Source organism: Schistocerca nitens, chromosome 5 (assembly GCF_023898315.1).
Source record: "Schistocerca nitens isolate TAMUIC-IGC-003100 chromosome 5, iqSchNite1.1, whole genome shotgun sequence".
In the NCBI taxonomy this organism is placed as follows: domain Eukaryota; kingdom Metazoa; phylum Arthropoda; class Insecta; order Orthoptera; family Acrididae; genus Schistocerca; species Schistocerca nitens.
In genome coordinates this window covers 384,393,323-384,419,194 of record NC_064618.1, presented here as the reverse complement: position 1 = coordinate 384,419,194, position 25,872 = coordinate 384,393,323, and the positions used below count along the sequence as shown (strand labels likewise).

At 42.7% G+C, this 25,872-nt stretch overlaps 1 protein-coding gene across 1 annotated transcript in view; it reads right to left on the bottom strand.

Moving 5' to 3' along the window:
* Nucleotides 1–25,872, bottom strand: part of LOC126259763 (venom carboxylesterase-6-like) — a 152,900-nt gene that overhangs the window by 116,597 nt on the left and 10,431 nt on the right. The window contains exons 2-4 of the mRNA XM_049956763.1: nt 20,545–20,679; nt 12,713–12,887; nt 2,050–2,235 (exon numbers count right to left, since the gene is read on the bottom strand). Of these exons, the coding sequence (XP_049812720.1) occupies nt 2,050–2,235; nt 12,713–12,887; nt 20,545–20,679 (496 nt within the window). The remainder of the gene's footprint in view (nt 1–2,049; nt 2,236–12,712; nt 12,888–20,544; nt 20,680–25,872) is intronic.

The window sequence follows — 25,872 nt, the reverse complement described above, 5'->3', positions numbered from 1 at the left end:
GAGTATTACTAAAGTAGTAAGTTAGTTAGTTAGCTAGTTAAAATTTCCATATATCATTTGCACAAGCTATTATTATGTGCAACTAGTTCGTTTACAGGCTGTTTATGCACGATTTCTTTGGGTGTGTAATTACACGTTGGTCATTTGCACAATACTAAATTTCACAGAGGCTTAAACGTAACTAAAATCGATTTATTTGTATTTGTCCCTAAAGGGTACTTATATTACAAGTAAAACAAAAATTTTACAACAAACGAAACTTATTTGCAACATGTACTACTCATGCTATCAGCGTTTAATTAAATTGTCGTCTACAGAATAGGAAAAGCTCTTCAGAAGACATGATCTCAGATTACTTTTAAAATTTGCCTTAAACCTATCAGATATGTTATGATGATCAGATATGTTATGATGAAATATTTACTTGGTTGGATACTGAACTCCTTTCTATACCATTGAGAGCTTTATTAATGAGCAACAAAGCATTTTTCTTTAGTGTTATCCCATAAATTTGCGTAATAAAGCATTAATAAGTACAGATAGGCAAAACGTATTAAGATATTTATTTGTTTTCAAAGCCAGCAATTAAGCAAACAGCAAAAGTTGTTAAATTTGAGAAGCGCACTACGATGTTTCTCCCATTTCAAATTTTTACCAATATGGACTATCGAAAATTCAGAGGAGAAAAAGCTGCAAGCATTTAAAGTGTGGAAATATAATAGAGAAAGTATGAAATAACTAAGTGCTAAAAGGTACATTTGAACAAATATGTCTACGAGAGAAACTCGTCACTAGAAGAAGGAGCAGTTTAGTGACACCACTGCTGTGGCAGCCATCAACAGCTAATTTGACACTGGAAGGGGAAAAACGTTAGGAGCAGACAATCATAGAATGTGTAAGATATTTAGAGAATTTTGGATGTAGCACTTATAGCGACACTGAAAGCTCAGAATAAGGTAGGGAAGGATTTATGGCAGTGCCAAAACAATCGAAAAACTGACACCTAAAAAAAATTGTTCGTCCGACAATCTGGAGCATTCTACACTTTACACTAACACACGTGCACGTTCTACATTTGTTGCTGACCTTCTGTTTGTTATGCTGAAGTGAATATACTGTGTTTTATCGAATGTAATGGAAAATCCATCTGCAGAGAACCACCCATCGACTCTCCTAAAGACATTACTCATTTCTTTCTGTTGCTGTCTCTCTCTAACAGATTAATAATAACACTTGCAACGCCATTTCAGGTATGTTAACTAAAGGTTATTCACGTATACAATGAGTATGATTGGACCAAAAATTGATCCATGTGGAACTCCAACTGTGAGTACTTGTAGTTTATGCAGATTAACGCAGCTAAATGACAGGTAACAACTATTTAAGGGACAAAATAAACTTATGCTTTATTCGCACAACACATATTAATACATTTGACTACCAAATTATACAGGGTGTTACAAAAAGGTATGGCCAGACTTTCAGGAAACATTCCTCACACACAAAGAAAGAAAATATGTTATGTGGACATGTGTCCGGAAACGCTTACTTTCCATGTTAGAGCTCATTTTATTACTTCTCTTCAAATCACATTAATCATGGAATAGAAACACACAGCAACAGAACGTACCAGCGTGATTTCAAACACTTTGTTACAGGAAATGTTCAAAATGTCCACCGTTAGTGAGGATAGATGCATCCACCCTCCGTCGCATGGAATCCCTGATGCGCTGATGCAGCCCTGGAGAATGGCATATTGTATCACAGCCGCCCACAATACTGCCTAATTATTCAGCACTACTTTTTTGCTTCACTTTTGTTAAATACAATTCAAGCTCGCTGTACGTAACACTAGAATTTCATAAAACGTAAGTTTTCTAGAAGATTGAAACGATCAAATGTTTTGGCGAGGTCACAAAAAATAAAAATTAGTGATCTTTTGTGATCCGAGAAGTAAAATACGTGATTATAGCGTCGATATTTCAGCACGAGGAGGGCGTGAATTCTTATAAACAAACAAATGGCATCTGTCTGGATTTGCATACTTACGGAAGGAGAGGTGTGTGAACATGTGGTAGTGCGCGCTGGCGGCGCCCGCCTCGACGCCGAGCAGCGTCACGCTGTGCGGGTTGCCGCCGAACATGGGGCTGTTACGCAGCACCCAGCGCAGCGCCATCGACTGGTCCTTGAGGCCCACGTTGCCAGGCAGCGACATATCCCCAGCCGCCAGGAAGCCTGCAAACAGTCAACGGCAAACTCACCGCTGCAGCGTGAGCGAATTGCGTGAAACCTGTGGCGGAAACGGAATGAGACGAAGTTAAGCAGTAAAATTAGCGACAGAGAAGTCCAGTCAGAAGCCGACGATTAACAAACTGGAGATTAAGTGATTGATCGAAACAAACTGGAGACTAGGTGTTTGATCGAATTTTTCTCTCAGTCTTCTGACAGGTTCGATGCAGCCCTCAATAAATTTGTCTCCTGTGCCAACCTCTTCATCCCAGAGTGGCACTTGCACCCTATGGCCTCAGTTATTTGTTGAATGTACTCCAAGCTCCGTCTTCCCCTCCAATTCTTACCTTCTCTACAGCTCTAATACCATGAAAGGTAAACCCTGATGTCTTAATCCATGTCCTACTATCCTGTCCCTTCTTCTTGTTAGTGTTTTCCACGCGTTCCTTTCTTCGCCGATTCTGCAGAGAATCTCTTCATTCTTTATCACTCCACCTAATTCTCAACACCTTCCATTTCACCACATCTCAAACGCTGCCATTCCCTTCCTACAGTCTACAACTCACTACCATCAATGTTTTGCTCCAAACGTACATTCTAAGAAATTTCTTCTTCAAATTAAATACCAGCCAGGAACGCCCACTTCGCAAGCGCTAGTCTACTCTTTATATCCTCCTTACTTCGTCTGTCACGTGTCTCTTGCTTCCAAGGTAGCAGAATTTCGTAATTTAGTTTACATAATGGTCACCAAATTTGACATTAAGTTAATCATTAATCCCATTTCTTCTGCTCCACATTCCTTTCGTCTTTCTTCGGTTTACTCTCAATCCACGGTGTGTGCTCACTCCATTCATGAGGGCTTGTAATTCTTCCTCACTTTCATTAGAGATAGCAATTCCAAAAGCGAAACTTATCATTAATATGCTTTCTCATTTAATTTTAACCCCACTCTTCAACATTCGTTTACTTCCGTAGTACTTGCCGCGCGGGGTAGCCGTGCGGTCTCGGGCACCTTGCCACGGTTCGAGCGGCTTCCCCCGTCGGAGGTTCGAGGCCTCCCTTGGGCATGGGTGTGTGTGGTGTCCTTACCGTACGTTAGTTTAAGTTAGATTAAGTAGTGTGTAACCCTAGGGACCGATCACCTCAGCAGTTTGGTCCGATGGAACTTACCACAAATATGCAAATTTTCCATAGTACTTTTTCGATATACAAGTCGAACAGTAGGGGCGAAAGGATGCATTAAGGGCATCGTTCTTGGTCTCCGATTCTAGTTGTTTCCTCTGCGTCCTTACACATATTGTGTATTACCCAAATTTCCCCGTAGTTTCCCCCTATTTTTCTGACTTTCCAACTTCTTGCACCAGCTCTTTTTCTAGGCTGACAAATTCCATGAACGTAAAGTCCTGCAACCATCATCAAGACAGCGTCAAAACTGTTTCTTTGGTATCTCTTCCTTTCCTAAGCCCAAACAGTTCGTAAATTTTCTTTGCGATTTTTCGCATATTATTATTGTCACCAGCTTGGTGGTTGAGCTGTTAAGCTGATTGTGCTATAGTCAACGCACTTGTCTGCCATTGTCAACTTCGGGATTTTGTGGATGATATTTTTCCGAAAGTCTGAGACTATGTCACCAATCTTCTATACATATACACCAACTTGAAAAGTTTGGTTCCACTTCCCCCAATTATTTTAGATATGCTGAAGGGCTTTTGTTTATCCCTTGTGCCTTATTAGATAGCTGGTATTCCAAAGCTCTGTTCAACACTGAGCCTAGTACTACATCCCCATGCATGCATATCCAGAAGAATATAGCATCGTAATTCGGTATAACACAGGAACTGCTATATCGTATTTATCCGCCGACACGCCCTGTACGGAAATATACACAATGCACGTGCGAGTACAGGTTGTAGACACATGGTTGACGACACGTGGAAGTTTGGGGCTAGCCGTGAGTCGTGCTGGCATAGACTAATGATAAGGCGACCGCTCGCGATAAGCAGGAAATCCGGGTTCGAGTTGCAGTCCTGTCCAAGTTTTCACTGTCGTCATTCCATTCTACAGCTGATGACTGAACATACTCGCAATTGCGAATACATTTAATGTATTTGATAAGGACTGTAGTCGTCACAGTGCCTGTTCTTTTCGACAAGCATGCATGTCCAAAGGAACACTGCATCATAATTCGGAATAATACAGGCACTACAACATCGTATGATGAACCCCGGCTGAAATGTTCCCTTGTTTCCGGGCCTTTTCCAACTATAAACCTTCCTCTTCTAATTTTTTAACAGCGTATTCGCGGAGACCATCTGAAATTTATTGCAGCACTCAATTACTCTTTATCCTATCTCATTCCTGCTGCCAAACCCATATTTTTTGCTAACCCTTCCTTCTATTCCTACCCCAATACCGCGCTCCAGTCCCCCATGACTCTTAGATTACTATCGCTCTTTACGTACTGAATTACCCGTTCACTGTCCTCGTATACTTTGTCTCGCTCTGCATCTTCTGCTTGTGACATCGGCATGAAGACTTGAACTATTGATTTTGGCGTTGGTTTGCCGATGATGCTGATGGGCACTGTTCACAGTAACTCTCATAATGAAGTAACTTTCACAATGAATCAACTAATCCTACACCCCTCATACCATTTTCTGCCGCTGTTGATATTATCCTTCCCTTCACTGTCCCCCACTATGTCTAGACTGAGCCTTTGCATTTCCCCTTTCAGATTTTCTAGCCTCCCTAACACGTTCAGACTTCTCCGACTCGTAGATGGTTACCCTTTCCTTAGCTTTCTAATCTATTTTTCTCGTTGTCATCTCCACCGCACCCACCTCCCCCCGGATATCTGAATGGGGGAGTAATCCTGAATCTTTTTCCAGCGTAGAAATCATCATGATACTATTTCAATTACAGACCACATCACATGTCCTGTGGATACACATTATATGTCTTTAATTCTGTGGTTTCCATTGCCTTCTGCATCATCATGTCGCTGATCACTGCTGATTCTTCCACCTTGTTTCCTGAAACTCTGCACACTCTTCGGCCTTCTTTTAAAAGACAGTTGGCAGAACGAGGGTGACTCCTTACACTGTAAGTCTTCCACCGCCGTTGCTGAAGGTTTTTGTTGGAAATTTAAGCAGTGGATGGGATCGAACACAGAACGCAAGGGCCGCGCGGTGTGGGGTTGCGACACTTGTGAGGAGCGACAGTTGTGAGGAGCGACAGTTGTGAGGAGACCCGGCCGAACAGGTAGCGGGCGGTCTACAGGGACACCAAACAGGTAGCGCACCGCAGTTCAGTATTGCATCGTCACATCACTGCCGTCACACAGGAGTACAAAACGATCGCTGCAACGCATCAGACAAGAAGCATGGGATCTACACAAGATCCGACCGATGCTGCAGGAATATTTCTGCAAGAACATCATTTGCCAATGAATGATGGGAGCAAATTTTTACTTGCAGATGACGACTGAGGACCAAATGATAGGATATTGGTGTTCGCCAGCGAAAGGGGAAAATCCTGTTTAACAGACTGCAAATCGTTCTTTGTCGATGGAACGTTCAAAAGCTCCAGCAAGCATTTTGGACAGTTATTTATTGTTCATGCCGATATTTCTAGTTCTGAGGAGGAAACAAACACAGTTCCAACCGTGTAAGCCTTGCTACCCAATAAAAAGCGAGAAACGTACGATCGATTTTTCATAGCTATTAAGAGCAACGTACCTCGGTGGAATCTTATAGCTATCATGATGGATTTTGAAGCTGCAATCATCCAACCAGTAACACATTTGTTTCCTGATGCAAAGATTAATGGCTGCAACTACCATTTCAATCAGTTCTTGTGGAGACAAGTGCACAATTGCGGCCTGGTTGCTGCCTACAAGGAAAACGAAGAAATTCGTTTTCACATAAGATTGTGTTCCACTTTGGCTTACATTCCCCTGGACATGTTAGATGATGAGTGGCTATGCATTCAGGAGAGCAAGCCAGATAATGAAAAACTGCAGGATTTTTACGACTATTTTGTTGAACAATGGCTGGATAATGAAGACTGCCAAGAGATATATGGAACTGCGCAGGAAGACGTCACCGCACCAACAATGTCTCAGAAGGATGGAATCGGAGGATAAATACATTCATTTCGAAGTTTTATACAAATTTTTACTCCTTAGTAAAAATTCTCAGAGAAGACGCAGAATATCATGGGCACCAATTTGACCAACTTGTTTTAAATGTAGGTGGGAAAAGAAGAATGAAGTCTGCAATTAAGACAGATGAGATAGTTTCTAAGACCCTTACAAGACTCCAAGTTGACGGCAATATAAAATCATTTCTTAATTACGTGGCATATACACAGAAATTACAATGAAAATGAAATGGCTGAAGCTACAGAAACACTTGTAAATATTGAAAGGGGGTTCAGTTCACGCCGATAGCCCTATTGTAAAAATTGTAAATAAATAATCATCCTGTAAATATTGTAAATAAATATTGTGGGGGACGAAGAGAGACTACATCCTCATGGTGTTCCCTGGAAACGACACAGTCGGCTAAATGTCTCTTGCAAATTGTAAAAGATTCACTAATGAAGTCTGAAAAGTCATAGTTTTCTAACAATCACAATCAGCTTTTCTGTGTAGAGAATTTTAGAAACAATGTCTGTTTGAGTGGACGATGAATACATATTGTTTCAATACATAAATTGCATTCCTTAACGCTAATTGCTAGCAGGACTCACATTGGACCTCAGTACACTTCCCTGGGTGGTACGGGAAAATTGAGGTTCATTTCGAAATAATTCAAGAAAAAGTTCGTGCCGAGAACCAAATTCTTTAGTTGGCTCCTCTTAACATATGGTAAAAGGTTGCCATTCCTAACATATCAAATTTTGAGTGAGGGGTTGAAAGATGGAAAACATTTTCTGTTTCCATAGTTTCTGTAAAATACATCGTTAAGTATGAGATTGAGCGAAAATTATGCCCTATGTAAGATTAATCAGAACATAAATTCCAATGAAAAAGGTCTTCGGCATAACTGTGCTGCAACTAATGGTTGACATGATATCGAGGCGGCAAAATCAGCTCCTATTTCTAATTTGACTAAGGCTACTCTTCCTTGCCCAAAAAAATTCTGAATTAATGTAACCTGCCTGCACTGGAGGAGTGTGAACGTCCCTCGGCAGCTGCCCGGGCCGGCACAAGCCGAGTCTCAGTCACACTAAGCGGCAGCAGGTACTGGCCCAGCAGGTAGTGGCGCAGTATTTGCGACACACCCTGTGCCGGTCCCTCAGTATCCCGGATTTCTCACAAGTATCGCCACATTCCAGTTTCTCACAACCGTCGCTTCTCACAAGTGTCTACAACTCGCGCGGGGTAGCCGTGCGGTCTGAGGCGCCTTGCCACGGTTCGTGCGTCTACCCCCGTCGGAGGTTCGTGTCCTCCCTCAGGCATGGGTGTGTGTGTGTGTTGTCGTTAGCGTAAGTTAGTTTAAGTAAGATTAAGTAGTGTGTAAGCCTAGGGACCAATGACCTTAGCAGTTTCGTCCCACAGGAACTTACCACAAATTTCCAAACAGAACGCAGGGCGTTTTGACTGTTAGTCAAAGATATCACTCCTAGACCACGGATACAATGATTATCACCCTGTTCTTTTGTTTTTATATTTTATACGATACATGCCTATATCCAGCGGAATTTATCAGAGTAATATGTTATTTTTTAAATATCTTCGATGAGCTTTAAAAATATTTAAAACAATTTTTAAATTTCAGCATTTGTAAAAATGTGGGACATTGTACAAAGAAATTACTGGATAGGAGAAATACATGAATGGATGCGTGAAGAAACAACAAAGGGATTTCAATCCCTCTATAAGACCTCGACCTCTCACTAATGTTGTCTTCACTGTTGTTGAATACAATGGGAACCATCATGCAGCATGTGACTTTAGGTATGATATTATTCTTTTTTATCATTAACTATGTAGTTGTTTGGCAGATCTTGTAGAGTATATAAAGAATTTTTTGTCTCCTCTTTTTATCCTTAACTGTCTAAAGACGATCACTGGCTGGTCGAAACTACGACAGTACCATTTCACTATGGTAAATACATGGAGTAGTGAAGCTGCTAAATTCCCTAGGCAAGCCGGCGAGGAGAGTGCCAGAGTTAACTTACAGATCATTCAAAAGCCCATAACAGACCAAAGTCGATGGGAGCCAAAAGTCGTAGTACCAGAACCAAAATTCACAAGCGTGAAAGAAACATGAGAACCGGGTTGAATAGCAGGTAGCGAGTCGTCACCTTACTAAGAGGTTCACTCAGTACATTACAGTAGCGAATAGCGAGCTTCGCCGGCTGTTTAACACATCATCTCCAACACCGGACAGTGCTATCGTTTCCTCTACCAAGGTGGAATCGATGTCGACATCGTAAGACACCAAATGCTTGAAATGGAATCCGAAGGAAAACTAGTCTTAAGCCAAATGAATGCGTTCGATAGCTTCAGGATAATTAGTGTCGAGGAAATGCGTTTCTCGCGCTGCATTTTGTCTTGTACAGGACGTGTTGCTACGACTGTGCTGCACTGTGTGGAAACATTGACTAGAAAAAACTGGTATTCACAGCAAAGAGTGGGTACTGCACCACGTATTGTTACCACGTCAGTGACCATTGCCATCTTCTGCAGCCCATATTGCTTCTTCTACAGAGTTAAGTAGTCATTGCCTCACCTGTGACGTGTGTGATCCGGTTTAAGGTGCGCTGCTCTTAACTCGAGTGCAGCCACGACAGGAGCCATGCAATTTCCGCTACAGGTATTCTTCTTCCCAGGCACTCGTCTGACATATCATTCATCGAACATGTCTTACCGGCTTTATGTTACGCTGATCATCATCGTGCATCTAATCTGCCCATAAGCCAAAACCAGGCAATAACGATTTTTTAGAACAGTGGAATCTTAATCAGAAATAATTGTGATTCTCTGCGTACGTTTAAAGTTCTCTCGACGTCATGGGAATGATGGAAACAAAGTAAACTTGTACACCTCGATCGAACGTCATTGATATCAAACAGAATTTGAAGCATTTCAACAGCTATGTAGTTCGAAACTACTGATGTGCCTGTACATGTTGAGGGTCGGATCCTCTATAAGTCATCCACTACGATGGAAATTGCACCGGTTACTAGGCCTCATACAGATTGTCATACTGGACGAAGAAATCCAAATATCCACATCTATACTCCACAGACCACCTTGCGGTTTGTAGCAGAGGGTACTTTGACTATCACTGTCACTTCAGCCTTTGCTGTTCAAGTCACGAATAGTTCGTGGGAAGAACGATTGCCGGTAGGCCTCCGTATGGGCTCGTATCTCTCTAATTCTGTCTTCATGGTCGTTTCGCGAGATATACGTGGGACTCTTCTAGGAACGCACACTCTCGGAACTTTAATAATAATCAACACCTTGATGCAGAGTGCCTCTCTAGCAGCGTCTGCCAGTGGAGGTGGCTGATAATCTCTGTGAAGCTTTCATCCTCACTAAACAAAACTGTAACGAAACACACTGCTCTTTTTTGGATTTTCTCTGTTTCGTCTATCAGTCCTGTCTAGCAATCAGCCCGTACTGACGAGCAATATTTAAGTATTGGTCGAACGAGTGTTTTGTAAGCTACGTCCTTTGTTGATGGACTACACATCCTGAGGATTCTTCGAATGAATCTCAGTCTCCGATCTGCAGCTAATTTCATGTGGTCATTCCACTTCACATCATTCCGTATGCATACTCCTAGATAATTTATGGAACAAGTTGCTTCCAGCGATTGTTCTGCAGTTGTGTAATCATACAATAAAGGGTCTTTATGTATTCGCAATACGTTACATTTGTTTATACTGAGAGTCAATTGCCACTGCATGCACCAAGTGAAGACCCTCTGCAGGTCTTGCTGCAGTTTGCTATAGTTTTCTAGCGTCGCAACTTCTCTGTCTACAACAGTACCATCTGCGATAAGTCTCACAGAACTCTTTAGACGTTATCAACTAGCTAACACTCTCTGGGACACGCCAGAAGTTACTTTTGTATCTGAAGATTTGTCTCCGTTCACAATGACATGCTATGTTCTATTTGCTAGAAACTCTTCTATCAACTCACACAGTTGGTAGAATATTTCGTAAGCTGGAACTTTCTTCGTTAGATAGCAGTGTGGAACTGTATCGAACGCCTTCCGGAAGTCAAGGAACACGGTATCTACCTGGACGCCTGTATCTACTGCTTTCTGGGTCTCGTGGATAAACAGAGCCAGCTCGGTTTCACACGATCGTTGTCTTCGCAACCCATATTGATTCCTGAAGAGGAGATTTTTGGTCTCCAGAAATGTCAGTTCGCAAATATAAAATATGTTTCGAAATTTTATAACTGATCGACGTCAGAATATAGCTTTTTGTGTGTGTGTTCGGCGACCCTTCGTGAACACGTGAATGACCTGTGCTTTCTTCCAGTCGTCGGGAATATTTCGCCCCTCCAGTGACTTACGATACACTGCTGTTAGAAGAAGGGCAAGTTCTTTTGCATACTTTATGTAGAATCGTATTGGCATTCCGTCATGTCCAGTGGCCTTCACTCTCCTGAGTGATTTCAGCTGTTTTACTATCCCATGGGCACTTATTTCGATATCAGCCAGTCGTTCGTGAGACGATTTAAGGTAGGCACTACAGTGCGATCTTCCTCTGTGAGGCAGTTTTGGAAAAGACGTTTAATATATCTGCCTTTTTTGCGCCGTCCTCCGTTTCCGTGCCATTATGGTTAAAGAGTGTCTCGACAGATGGCTTTCATTAGTTTACTGATTTAACATAAAACTAAAACTTCTCAGTGTTTTCTGTCAAATCGGTAGACAGAATTTTACATTCGAATTTGTTGAACGCTTCACGCACGGCTCCCCTTACCCTAATTTTGGTTTCGTTTGGTTTTCATTTGCCTGTGAGGTTGTGGCTAAGTTTAAATTTGCAGCGAAGCTATCTTTTGCTTTGGTAGCTGCTTTCTGCCATGGACGTCGAACCACAGCGGGCCTTTTCGACCTCTGACAACTTTGATTGGCACGTACTTGTCTAAAACGTGTTGTACAATGCTCTTCAACTTTGTCCATTGATTCTCAATGTTGTTAGTGCTGTAGATGAAATTTTCGTATGACCACACATGGAATCCGAAATTTGTTTCCTGTCGCTCTTGCTAAGCAAAACGATCTTCCTGCCTTTCTTTGTATTCCTATTTACAGCCCTATTCAGTGATGCTGTAATGACCATATGGTCTCTGATTCCCTGTTCAAAGGAAACTGAGTCAAAAATTTCAGGTCTGTTTGTCACCAACAGGTCTAAAACGTTATTTGCAAGAGTCGGTGGTGTGGTTAACTCCCTCAAGATAATTTCACATGATTCTCTGTCTCTAGTCCTCATCCTAATCACTTGAGTCTATCCTGTCTGTAGCTTGTAAGTTGTGATTTCCTCTTAAATCTGTAACGTCAAAGACTCATAGCACACTGGGTGATTCAGCAACAGTTTCCACGCCACATTTGGTCTCTCAGCTCAACGCAGGAGAGAAAAGAAACTGTTATTATTAGCAGAGTAATAGCGGACCACATGAATAACAATAAAAGAAAACATTTGTTAAAATTAGTTCTCTCTTCAGGCTGTGATTCATGCCTCATCTAGGAGGTACTGCACATGTACTACTGGAATACGACAAATAAAATTATCCAAGAACAATTATACTGCACTACAATGTACAATATTTTAAAAAGCAAGGATTATTTTACTCTTAAAGTAGCTCTTAGTTCCATGGATAGATCCATTGTCATGTATTTACCATTTCATACGTCTTTGTAAAAGAGAACTTTAAATTATGAGGACCTTATGTTTCATTACGTATATACATAACTGAATTTTATGTAAAAAATGTGACTTTTATTATGATGGTACAGCCAGACTAACGTACTTTGTAGACCATCTCGTGCAGTAATGTTTCATACGTTGTAATAAAGTCAGATTGATATTCTATTTGTATTATTATGGCACATTATTGTATCTGAAAAAATGGGTTTTGCCTAAAACCAATAAAATAAAAAATAATCGGCATGAATGGTGGAAAGAAAAAAACATTATTTGTTAAGGTAATTTAGAAAACGGACGAAATAAGCCCTGATGAATTAGGAATGTAAATACGTAGAACATAAACGCATCTCCTTAATCTACACGGGTATAAATTCTATTTTATGTTTCAAATACCTTATTACTTAGAGTAATAAGGGGTGCTGATATGTAGATAATGTCTTTCAGCGCTACCCGCTGGTCTGCTAAGAGATATACGCTGACAGCCACATCTAAAGCACCCACTTCAGTTCCGCCGAACTTAATTTCGTCTGTGGTAAATGAAAACTCCCTAATGCATAACCGTTGTTGACAGACACTAAGAAATGAGTCTCACCCAGCGGGCCGAGCCGATAGTTGAAGGTGACGAGAACGACGTTGTGGTCCATGAGGTGTTCTGGAGAGAACGTGGACAAGCTGCCGCTGCCCGTTGTGAAGCCACCGCCGTGAATCACCACAATGACGTCCCTCATCACCCTGATAATGTCGTTCACGTCGCCATCATCAGGAACCTGAAACAGCGCAGTTCGTAGGTGTAACTGTGATTCAAGTGGCGAGATAGTTCTATGGTGTCTAACCACAGTTTAAACTGCATGTAGAGTAGTGGAAATCAGTACCTAGGCGGGCTTCCACGAAAATAAGAGTAAAATGTCTGAAACATACGTGTTCCGTATTTACTATAAAAGTAGTAGAAACATGTAAGACATAAACAATCGTGACGGAATTACAAAGTTTCCTTCATATCACGAGTAACAAAGGAGGTGTTTACATTTTCTGGGTGGAAATTGATATAAAGATACGTACTCTCTTGTTATGTTATTACATTCTTAGTATTGTCCAACCTCTCGTGGTCGTGCGGTAGCGTTCTCGCTTCCCACGCCCGGGTTCCCGGGTTCGATTCCCGGCGGGGTCAGGGATTTTCTCTGCCTCGTGATGGCTGGGTGTTGTGTGCTGTCCTTAGGTTAGTTAGGTTTAAGTAGTTCTAAGTTCTAGGGGACTTATGACCACAGCAGTTGAGTCCCATAGTGCTCAGAGCCATTTGAACCATTTTTATTGTCCAACCTCCGTTCTTCCTAATTACCTCTAAAATTCTTTTGGGCATTGCTTTTGTTAGGGTTTGTAGTTCTTGCAGTGGAATTTTCGTCTACTCTTCCCATATCGGTCTTTTCAGCTCACATGCGGCCTCAATTGTCTTCCACTACGATAAACACGCCTTACAAGTATTCCACAAAAGTTTCCCACGGTGTTCAGATCCGGCCTAGTGCAAACCAGGGCATGACATCAATATCTTTTTCTTCAAACTACTATTTAGTTCTAACAGAAACATAGATAGATGCATGACCTTGTTAAAACATTAGACTTTCGTCCCCTAGGTCTTTATATAATCTATTCAATTCTGTTTCTAGCATCTCAGTGTACACAGAGTTCATTCTAGTGTTCATCAAAGCAATGCGTGATTTACCTTTAGCACACCAGAAGACTGCCCAAATGATGGCACTTCCGCCACCAAAATTTCTGCTCATTCTTATCTGCTGCTCTGTTCTCAGATCACGCCAATAATAGTGAAATCCATTCTACCCATTTAAAATAAACGTCTTCACATCACAGAAGATCACTTTATTCTATTGTGAAGTCCATGAATTGTTTTTCAGCAAACTCCAATGTAGCCAGTTTATGTTTGGGTGTTAACGCGAGTTTTGGAGTCTCTTCTTAAATGCAAGATGTTTGTCATGTGGCAAAATTTGTCGTACACGTCTGGTAGTTACTGGTCACTGTATATCTGCAACAAGTGGAGAAGAATAACGGTTTATGGGCCTTAATTTGCGCGAAAGTAACCCTTTGTATGCCTCAGATAATTTTACACTTTGTCCATATTTTTCGTTCTGTTCACATCGTGCTCCCAGTTTAACGAAATTATCAATCACTCTATTTGAACAGCTCATCTTAGAGAGAGAGTCTTATTTCCTTGTACGTACCGATTTTGGCTTTTTGATCACATGCTAATTGTTTTTCGCGTGGTATTGTCACAATCGTGATTTATATCACTGTCACTAACGGTGTCTGTTTCATATCTGCAGTCAAGACGCACACTAACGACACGCAGAGTCGTCTGCCTTTCTACTGAGTCCCGCCCTCTGCCACCTGAATTGTTGATATCCTGTTATACGAGTATACTGTACTGCTGACATCAAATGCGGTACCATTCGATTGCATTTGTCGGTATACTGGATTTCATACTATTGCGTATTCATTGTACACAATTATTCCTACCGACAATGCTAATTTTCCTGCAATTATCCATGCCTTTGTACTGATTTCCACTATTGTATATTACAAACGCGAAACTTCGTGTGCGAGTGTTTGTTACTCCTTCACGCTGGAACAGGTAGACGGATTTGGAAGAAATTTGGAATGGAATTGGCTTATACCTTGGTTTCACACATCAGCTACTTTTCAAAGCGTGTTGTACAAGATATTTATTGAAGACTATAACGTGGAACGAGGAACAATAATCACTCTTAGAAAAAGCAATTTACTTTTTGACTTTTGAACTGTATCGTATTCCTTTGTTTTAATATGTTCTACATAATACGATTCAATGTAATGAATACGACGCATATACAATCTTCAAAGTGTTTAATCCATACTTCCATAAAAGCCCGTTGCATTTTAGCCCTGAGCGTCACGTTTATTGTATATCTTCTGGGATGTTTGAAGACCCACGACAGTGTCAGAGAGACGTCGTGCTTTTACATGTAGAACGTGGTAGGCTTTTAGTCAGGCTGGATTTGATTATGATATATGCGCATATCGGCTGGTAACAGGCACACACATGATGACAGATCACGTTGTTTCTTGCACAAATATCATAAAATTTCCCTTGCGCCGACCAAGGAATTACTTATTTTCCCTCTTCGACGGGTTATTATGTGTGTTACTCCTACACACTGAAGGGGCTGGACAGATTTGTATGAACTATGGAACGGAGATAGCCTATATCCTGAATTAACACATCAGCTACCTTCATTACAGAAAAAGTCGCTGTTCCCATGGGATGGTCAAGATGACTAGTGTTCCCGTAGGATGGATAACGTGACTAGAAAGTTATCCATGAAAGTTATTTATCAAATGAATACATTAAGTTTATCCTAGGACTAGTATTTAATTGTTTTGAGAAATCAAGTAGTTACATGAATCTAGCACAGAATAAATATTCCTGTAGGATAAAGTCTTCACTAACCTCCATAGCAACGTAACTTATGTACATGAAACTATTTCGCAGCACGTGTAATGCTGGTAACTGTATTGGATTGTGTATCATCGGGATTCTGAGACAATGACTTGGGTTTTCCGTTTGGATTTGAATGATTTATAATTTTTTGTAGATTTCGTTTGCTTCAAAAATGGTTAAAATGGCTCTGAGCGCTATGGGACTTAACTTCTAAGGTCATCAGTCCCCTAGAACTTAGAACTATTTAAACCTAACTAACCTACGGACATCACACACATCCATGCCCGAGACAGGATTCGAACCTGCGACTGTAGCGGTCGCGCGGTTTCAGACTGTAGCGCCTAGAACCGCTCGGCCACCCCGGCCGGCCGTTTGCTTCTAAGGTCTCGATTGTTCAGAAGAATTAGTGTTAAGGACTTAGATTGTGGAAGTGCGTTGGATTGTGATATTATCGCGATTCTTGAACCCTGACTTTGTTTTTCTCTTTGGATTTCAATGATTTGTAGTTTCTTTGGTGATTTCTATTGTTTGTAGCATATAGAAGGTTTTCTTTCCGGACAATGACGTGGCTTTTCTGGTTAGATTTGAATGATTCGTTATATATAGCTATATGACACACACTAAGCTCCTAATGTACGTCCTTGTGGAGTTCTGAATCCGCCATCCCCGTGCTTGGAGGACGGGAAATGCACCAAAAAGTAGTATCTGGTACTGTTAAAAGAGATCCAAAAGGTTGTTCAGAAGCAGAGTGCCTGATGACCGGGAACGTACGGTCACAAAGTCAGAGGCGCCACGCAGGACTGCAGGGTGGTCCCGTACTCACAGCTCGTTTCCAAAAATTTTAACAGCCTCATTAATGTCGAGTTTTGCAATTCGTTTCAGTTAAATATATTTGCAACTACATAAATAAAAACAGTGACTGGGTGATTTTTTATTGTGCAACGGTAGGGCTACGCTAATATTGACCTAAAAGATGAAGTGCAGATATTTAGAGCGTATCGGTATGTGAGCAGCAACGAAGTGGCATGGTGGATACTGGGTTCACGGGAGGCACACGGCAGTCACACATCTTGCGGTGCGCCTTTTCGATTGCGGGCGCATATACTTCACGGAGGCCAACTTGCGCAGTCGAGTAATGACGCCGCCCACTACCACCCTCACCGGATTTTGCCGTCGATGCCAGATGGACGATTTTGCTCGAAATTCGTGTACGCAGAAGTGGCAAAATATTCCTCATGGAACGCGTCACGGAAAGAATGGAAGCGTCGTGTGTAGGACACCCCCGCCAAAGGTTGGCACTGTGTGAAGGCATGAGATGACCTTGTGCTGAATTTACACCGCGGATGTAACACACTTTGGGTGTTATTGTGTGCGACGGCTACTGACCAGTGTCCGGGGCCCCCATCACTTTCCAGACGCTCAAAACAGTAGATGGACATGAAAAAGCCCCATTCCAGAAAACATGTGAGGCGATGCGACTTTTAAAAGGAAGCTCCGATGTAGGACGCCGTATCGTGCTGGTCATCGGTCAAGTTGAGAGGGCTCTCCGCTGTCACGTTGAACACCTGCAGACTTTCGAATCGATGACGCTTCGGAACAAATACAAAACCGCATTATCGAAAAAGATTGCACGCTGGTACCACAGGACAGTGTAGACCAGCGACGACATATATTTCAACGAAGTGCTAACACTTACTGAGGAGAAAGTCTGTTCAGTAGTGGGAAAACGGCCTTCTATTTTCGGCATACCCACGCCACAATCAGCGGGAGAGTTGCCCACTAATTTGTTCAAGGAGCACAGTTACGACACCATAGCCTTGGCGGCTCAAGTTGCCCAAACTGATCTCCAGCTTTTACCAGAGCACAGGCACATTTTTAATAAAATTTTGAGTCGCGTGGAGAACGGAAAAGGGGGTCCTTATTCCTTGGATACACCTGGGGCTACCGGCGAGACATTCCTTTTGAATTTGCTACTAGCAAGGACAGGAATGTCGCGCTGGCTGTTACGTACTCTGGAATAGCAGCGACCTTGCTCAGCGGAGAAAAAACTGTCCATTCGGCGTTCAAGCTTCCTCTGGAACTTGCGAGTGAGGAAACGCTAATCTGCAATGTAAGCAAGCGCATTGATTGCTCCGCTACGATGCAGCAATGCAAATTGATCGTGGGGGACGAATACTCGATGTTACATCCGCGGTATCCGAGTGTTGATGGGTGGAGTGGTTGTCTTGCTCGAAGGCGATTTCCGACAGATGTTGCAGGTCATGGAGCGTGGCACTCTGGCAGACTAGATCATCACGTGCCTCAAGTTATCGCCATGTGGGTAAACGTTTGACAATTAAAATGAGAGTCCAGCTCTGGGCTCTTCGCTCAATACGTCCTCGAGGTCGGCAGGTGCCGCATGGCAATGGATGCGGAGAGGTTAATAAATTTTGATACCCACTTCTGCAACGTTGTAAGCTCGGAAGATAATTAATCATTTTTTCCGAGGTTTATGCAAAACGTGAGCAACGAGAAGTGGTTATGTGAGAGAGCAGTATTGACAGCCAAGAATGAATCGATGAGAAACACCAATAAAAGAATTATTGATCGAGTACCTCGTGAGAGGATATCTATCGATACAATGACGACAAAACACGACGCTACAACATACCCAGTAAAGTTTCAAAACTCATCGGTGCTGTCGGGGATGCCGTCCACAAGTTTGTGTGCCTTTCATACTGATGTGTAGCCTGGATGTACCAAGATTGTGCAATGGCACCAGGTTACACGTCACGGAGCTGAGAAGGCATATCGTGCAGGCCCCCATCATCACCGGCGGAGTCAAAGGGGAGGCAGTATTCGTACCACGAATTCCCATCATTCTGACAACCTTGCCTTTCCAGTGCAAACGCTTGCAGTTCCCTTTGAAAATGGCCTTATCGATCACTATAAATAAGAGTCAAGGAGAAATGCTAGAAGTGACAGGTATTCATCTGGACACACCATGTTTCTTTCACGGGCAGTTCTAGGCTGGCTGCGCGCATGTATCGAGAGCAGAGAACAAGAAGTCTCGGAACGTTGTTTACGGAGACTTGTTACAGTGGATATCTGGCTCTCCAAACACACCAAGGCAATTATGTTCTTTTCCGTGCTCGATATGTCCCAAATAGTCGTGAAATTATTTACTCCATTTCCTGGCAATTTTTGTAATTCGCTATTTGACCGAGTAAAAATTTTCTCCTTAAGAGAACGGGTGACTTGTGAGCGATATGTATTCTGTCAGTTTCTCCCATCGTCTTTCTTTTCAGATGTCGCGAGGTTTGCTGGGCCGCAAGTGGCTCGCGCCTCAAAACGTCCCAGAGATAATTTTCGTCATGGAGCATATCCGTGGATAGCGAGTTTCGGAATTAACATTTCTTTATAAATAACTGTTTAACCGTGGGTAACACCGCGGGGCGCAGGTATTTATGACATAAAAATGAAATTGATACAACTACAACAAAACGAAAATCAAATCCATCCAAAAATGCTAAAAATACATAAAACTCTCATTTTGAATGATTTGAAAACGGCATAATAAAACGATAATCGTTTCATTTCGCACTTTACATCAACCTCTCGTGTAGACGCACATTATTTCCTACTGAATCTGAAAGTTTATCGGAGGATGAGTTGCAATGCTGACTAGAACTTTTTGATTTCAATTATTTTCAGACATATAATCACAAGAATGACGAGTTACCTGAGAATCGAAGAAATAGTTACGTTCTGTAAGACGATAGCACGTGAAAAAAATGCTTATAACAGTTAACGTAGTTTTTTAAGGCTAGAGCGCGGCATTTGTTGAACCACAAACCTCTGTAAACAAACAACCAGTTACAGTTGAACGTCACCTCATATGACGCCAGCTTGCTATATATTTTCTGACGACCTGTTTTTACCACACCATCATTCTTGTTCGTACAACCAAGCTTTTGTCTATTGATCTCTCTCTCTCTCTCTCTCTCTATTTCCTATTTCTCTCTCTCTCTCTTCTGTGTGTGTGTGTGGGGGGGGGGGGGGGGTTCTCCTGTCTTCTCTCACAGTTTTGGTGAAACCTGGATGGGGTGTGTGGGGCGTGACTACTTGACTGGCAATCTTGTGTTTTCAGAGCACCATTCGAATTATTTGTTGAATATATCCTGCATGTTAGGTGACGTACAACTACCCAATCTACGTTTCTTCTTGCACAGTGTTCCGAGTGCCTTACAACAAAAATCTTTCACTTACCTTCAGGTCTTAAGATTTACAGTCGACGCTTTTAGCTGAGGGCAGATGGCTCAGGGTGCCTTTTACAAGGTTTCTTGTCTCCAGTGGAGATAGTTGACAAGTCATCTGCGGCAGGTATGCTGAAGCTAGTGCAGCAAGTTCGGGCCATCATTGTGTGGCGAGGTATGGCTTTCCATACCTTCTGAGCCTGCCCCGGCACAGACGCATTACAAATCAAGTAATTACATTACACAATTATTAAAAGCGTAGAAAATTCAATAAATGTGAGGATTACGCGTAACTGAACATTGTGAGACTTTCCCTTGAATATCATCAAGATGAGGTTTTCTCGAAGTCTTTTGTGGGTGAGTCTAATGCTAGATATCATTTCTCAGCGGATATTTTAACGAAATATCATCACTCATCCTTCTGATTTAACAATGAGTTTGCCATTTACTATTTTCTGCACATTACGCGCCTTATCCCTGGTCGGGCATCATGGCTTAGGTTTTCTGTGGTTTCCCCAGATCGATTAACATGAAAGGTAGGAAGCTTCCGGCATGCCGTCAGACGTGTCGTAGCCATTTCTTTTTAGTATAGAAAAGCATATTCTGCTTCTGTCAGATATGAAAACAAAGAAATGGCATGGGAAATTTATATTGTTGGTGCTACTATTACTACGATCTCTATTGCTACTACTTTATTATTACCAGATGTGTGAAAATGTTGATATACAGGCAGTCCTCGTTCCCGATGTACTTCCCCTCCGCATTCAGCTGAGGGCAGGGACTTCCTTCTTTCGTTGCGTTGAAAACGTCGTCCCAGTTGTCTGGCTTCTGTGAAACCTGTAGACCCAAAAAAATGTTTACCATTATTATTAAAAAATCAAATGCCGAACTGGAGAAAAAAGAGTTTTGTGTCATGATATTAAGAAGTACAGAGTGGCTACATTATTTGTTTGATCATTTTGAATAAGTTCGTACCGATGTCGATCGATTTCTATTATTTTTATAAATTAGAAAACCCTAAAAGTTTATAAATCTTCAGACTTAGTTACTACAAATTGCTGGACTTATCTAAGGATGACAGTACAGTTCAGTTTTCCACTCCAGAATTAATACAGCATTGAGAGCAGTACAATAAATAGTGATTATTCGTTAATTACTGGTTCCTCGGCTCTATGCCGTCCACCTCCGAAGCCGAGAGGTCAGTGCATCTGACTGCCACGCGGAACGCCCGGGTTCAGTGATTTCTCCTTCGTGAGAGGACTGGAACACGGTACGCTCTGATTTGCGAGGCCGACTGGAGATGTAACCTGCGCATTCCTAATCGGTCAATATAAATTTATTGGACGCGACCGCGATCGTGTGAACCGAATCATAAAAAGACGATTTTTGGGGCAGTCGTTTCCGCAGTGGATAAGTAATTATCAGGGAGAAGCGCACAACTACACTATGTGATCAGAAGTATCCGGACACCCCAAAAACATACGTTTTTCATATTAGGTGCATTTTGCTGCCACCTAAGGCCACGTACTCCATATCAGCAACATCAGTAGTCATTAGACATCGTGAGAGAGCAGACTGGGGCGCTCCGCGGAATTCACGGACTTCGAGCGTGGTCAGGTGATTGGGTGTCACTTGCGTCATACGTCTGTACGCGAGATTTCTACACCCCTAAACATCCCTAGGTCCACTGTTTCCGCTGTGATAAAGTGGAAACGTGAAGGTACACGTACAGTACAAAAGCGTACAGGCCGACCTCGTCTGTTGACTGACAGAGACTGCCGACAGTTGAAGAGGATCGTAATGTGTAATAGGCAGACATCTACCCAGACCATCATACAGGAATCCCAAACTCCATCAATATCCAATGCAGGTACTATGACAGTTCGGCGGGATGTGAGAAAACTTGGATTTCATGGTCGTAGAGCTGTTCGTAAGCCACACTTCACGCCGGAAATGCCAAACGATGCCTCGCTTGGACGATTGAACAGTGGTAAAACGTTGTGTGGAGTGGCGAATCACGGTACACAATGTGGCGATCAGACGGTAGGGTGTGGGTATGGTGAATGCCCGGTGTACGTCATTTTCGTGTGTAGTGCCAACAGTAAAATTCGGAGGCGGTGGTATCATGTTGTGATCGTGTTTTTGTTGTTTTGCAGGGAATTATCACAGGACAGGCCTACATTGATTTTTTAAGCACCTTCTTGCTTCCCACTATTGAAGAGCAATTCGGGGATGTTGATTGCATCTTTCAACACTATCGAGCACCTGTTCATAATGCACGGCCTGTAATGGACTGGCCTGCACAGAGTTCTGACCAGAATCCTATAGAATACCTTTGGGATGTTTTGGAACGCCGACTTCGTGCTAGGCCTCGCCGACAGACATCGATACCTCTCCTCAATATAGCACTCCGTGAAGAATGGGCTGCCATTCCCCAAGAAACCTTCCAGCACCTGGTTGAAAGTATGCCTGCGAGAGTGGAAGCTTTCATCAAAGCTAAGGGTGTGCCAACACCATACTGAATCCAGGATGAGATTCTCACTCTGCAGCGGAGTGTGCGCTGATATGAAACTTCCTGGCAGATTAAAACTGTGTGCCGGACCGAGACTCCAACTCGGGACCTTTGCCTTTCACGGGCAAGTGCAGTACCATACAGAATTCCAGCATTACCGATGGAGGGCGCCACGCACTTTTAAGTCATTTCAGGCAGGTGTCCGGATACTTTTGATCGCATACTGTAGCTATTCTTAGAAATAATAGTTGAATTTTGAGTAATGTACGTAAAAATGTGCATTGACACACAGTCAAGTACGAAACGAAAACGGATACTACGAAATTTCGAATGGCCCACAGAAAAACCAAATGAAATAATATGTAAAAATAAACTGTCGCCAGTCCAATTGGACAATATATGTTCATTACTAAATCGATAATAAGAACAGTAATAATTACGTATTTCTTTAAGGAAACGTGCGGAAAGAGAATGTTCACACACGTATAAGTAACACAACAATCTGGTTCAAAATATCGGTGAGAAAATGTTATCAATTATTTTAACTCGTTAATAAAATCAAAAGTAATAATTAGTAATAACAAAGAAATGATCATTACTGAAATTATAGACAGGTGAAAACTTTCTACACCGGTACGGAGAAATAACAAGATGGAGTTGTTGGACATAAACGAAAGTTGGTAGACGTGTTTCTACATCTGAAACAAGGCGTCTATTCATATTTCGCGCCAGTCGCATAAGAGTTGCGCTAGTAGCGCCACTATGCGGCAGCAAATGAGGTTCTCTTTAAGTGCATGCTGTATCGGTCGTGGGCGTTAATTACCTTTGAGATTGGACTTGGTGAGTTTGTGCTAGTTAAGAATACCTTTGAGGCGAAAAAGATGCCATTATCAACACTGCACTTAGTTTGAACGATATCGTGTAAAAGGGCTACGAGAAGCTGAATGTTCCTTCTGCGATACTGCAGAAAGACTTGGTAGGAATGTAGCCACTGTACATGGCTGCTGGTGGCGGTGGTCACGAGACTGTACGGTCCCAAGAAGACCGGGCTCCGGATAGCCACGTGGCGCTACCAAGAGGGAAGACAGTCGTGCTGAGGGTATGGCTCTGGGCATCGTACTGCATCTGCAGCAGCACTTTTAGCAGCAGTAGGCATCACAGTGACACAACCAACAGTTACAAATCGACACAGTTTCCCTGTCGCGTGCATTCCACTGACTCCAAACCACCGCCATTTGCGACTTCAGTGGTGTCATGTGAGAGCTCATTGGAGGGCAGGGAGGAGGTCTGTCGTGTATTCTGATGAAAGCTGGTTCTGCTTCAATGCCAGTGATCACCGTATGTTGGTTAGAAGGACGCCATTTGAGGGCTTGCAACCAGGGTGTCTGCTTGCTAGACACACCGGACCTACACCTTGAGTTATCGTCTTGGTGCAATTTCGTTTGACAGCAGGAAATCTCCTGTTTATCCCATCCACGCTAACTGTAAATTTGTACATCAATCTGGCGATTCGACCTGTTATGCTGCCATTCATGAACAGCATTCCAGGGGCTCTTTTCCAGCAGGATAACGCTCGCCCACATACCGCTGTTGTAATCCAACATCCTCTACACAGTGTCGACATGTTGCCTTGGATCCCAGATCTGTCTCCAGTCGAACACATGCGGGACATCATCGGACGACGACTCCAGCGACATCCACAAACAGCATTAACCGTTTCTTTATAGATCGACCAAGAGTAACAGGCGTGGAACTCCGTGCCACAAATGGCATACTGCACCCGCTGAAGACAATCCTTGGGCGTTAGCATGCTATGAGCCAGCTTCCCGGCGGTTACATCGGTTATTAATATACCGGCATTTTATATTTGCAGTGGCTTTCCTCTAGTCTGTGATCATGCAATGTTACTCAATGAAATATGTTACCTATACAAATATATTCCCGAAATTTCATTACTCCACATTAATTATTTTTTGATTTTGCAACCTTTTTTCGCGAGTTCATTATAGCAAGAATTACGTAGCCTTAGAGCAATGTTTACGTACATGCACTGAACTCAAGAAATTTGTAAATGAAGCTCATTAAAATTTCTTATCTTAAATACATTGGAAGTGACGTGCGAACAAATAATAATGGACCTTCAGCACTACCGAGCGAGGTGGCGCAGTGGTTAGCACACTGGACTCGCATTCGGGAGGACGACGGTTCAATCCCGTCTCCGGCCATCCTGATTTAGGTTTTCCGTGATTTCCCTAAATCGCTTCAGGCAAATGCCGGGATGGTTCCTTTGAAAGGGCACGGCCGATTTCCTTCCCCATCCTTCCCTCACCCGAGCTTGAGCTCCGTCTCTAATGACCTCGTTGTCGACGGGACGTTAAACACTAATCTCCTCTTCCTCCTCCTTCAGCACCATTGCAACGCCAGAGTATGAACTAATAACGCCATCACAAAATAACACTCTGATAAACAGCGAGAAATGAAATGTGCAATATTTGTATACCTCTAGATAGAATCTAAATTTACTAGCAATACTTTAATTAAATTTACTTTAACCTAACTTCAGTCAGGTTATAATAATGAATATTGCCTCTGATTATTATGGAACGGAATAAATAAATCATTAATGATCATATTTTCAGTAAGAAATCAAAACCGTTAGTATTGTCTTTTTAATACGGTCTTTCGTTAATCAAAAGCCCTCGGATTTCGTATAGCAGAAGACGTACAGGACCTGTGTGCTAGTCCTAAAGTGTCGGATGAAGATAGGTCTGATTACCCTTCTCCAGTTCCGCCGTAAGACGGATGGAAGTTGATACCTGCTTTCTAGGTATGTAGCGCCCGTCTCGTTGGCCGGAGGGTTTACGTCGCAAGTATAATCCCGGCATTGGCCTCTGTTGTTTGGTCGTAGTCTTAAGTGGGAGCCATCGGGGAGCTGAGAGGCGAGTCTGCAGAGGAAGGTGGTGGATAGTCGGCTCGCAAGCGAGGCAGAGAGGGCAGTGCGAGTTGCCGATGGAACGGCGGCGTGTGTGAAGGGGCAGAACGCCTTGGAGCAGCGTGGCAGGCAAAGGTGCGCCCAGGCGGGAGTGGTGACTTCGGAGCGGCCAGTGGCTGTTGCTACGCTTCACAGGAGCTGCGCGTTGTGTGGCATAACTGGGTTTTGACGGTGCAGTGTGTGTAGCCTCACTGAAATGCTCGGGGCATTGAGCTCTTGCGAGATACTCTGCTGGCCACTATCCTTCTTGGTGACCCGCTTTATTTGAAAGTTACAATTTGTCCTTCGGTTTTCACCGTCAGTGACTGCTTTTAAGATCTCTTCCCCCCTGTTTCCTGGACCACGGCAGCGTAGTTGTTATTTGATATGGCTTGGCTGTGCCCGCCCTCTTAGCCCCTTCCAGCGTCTCACGGTCTACGAAACTTGCAGGTTGCTAATTGGCTGTTGGTATTGCAGTCCTCGAACTTCTGTCTCCGACCTGAGGGTGGATCTACAAGATAAAGTGCTCACCGTTTCAGATTGGGTC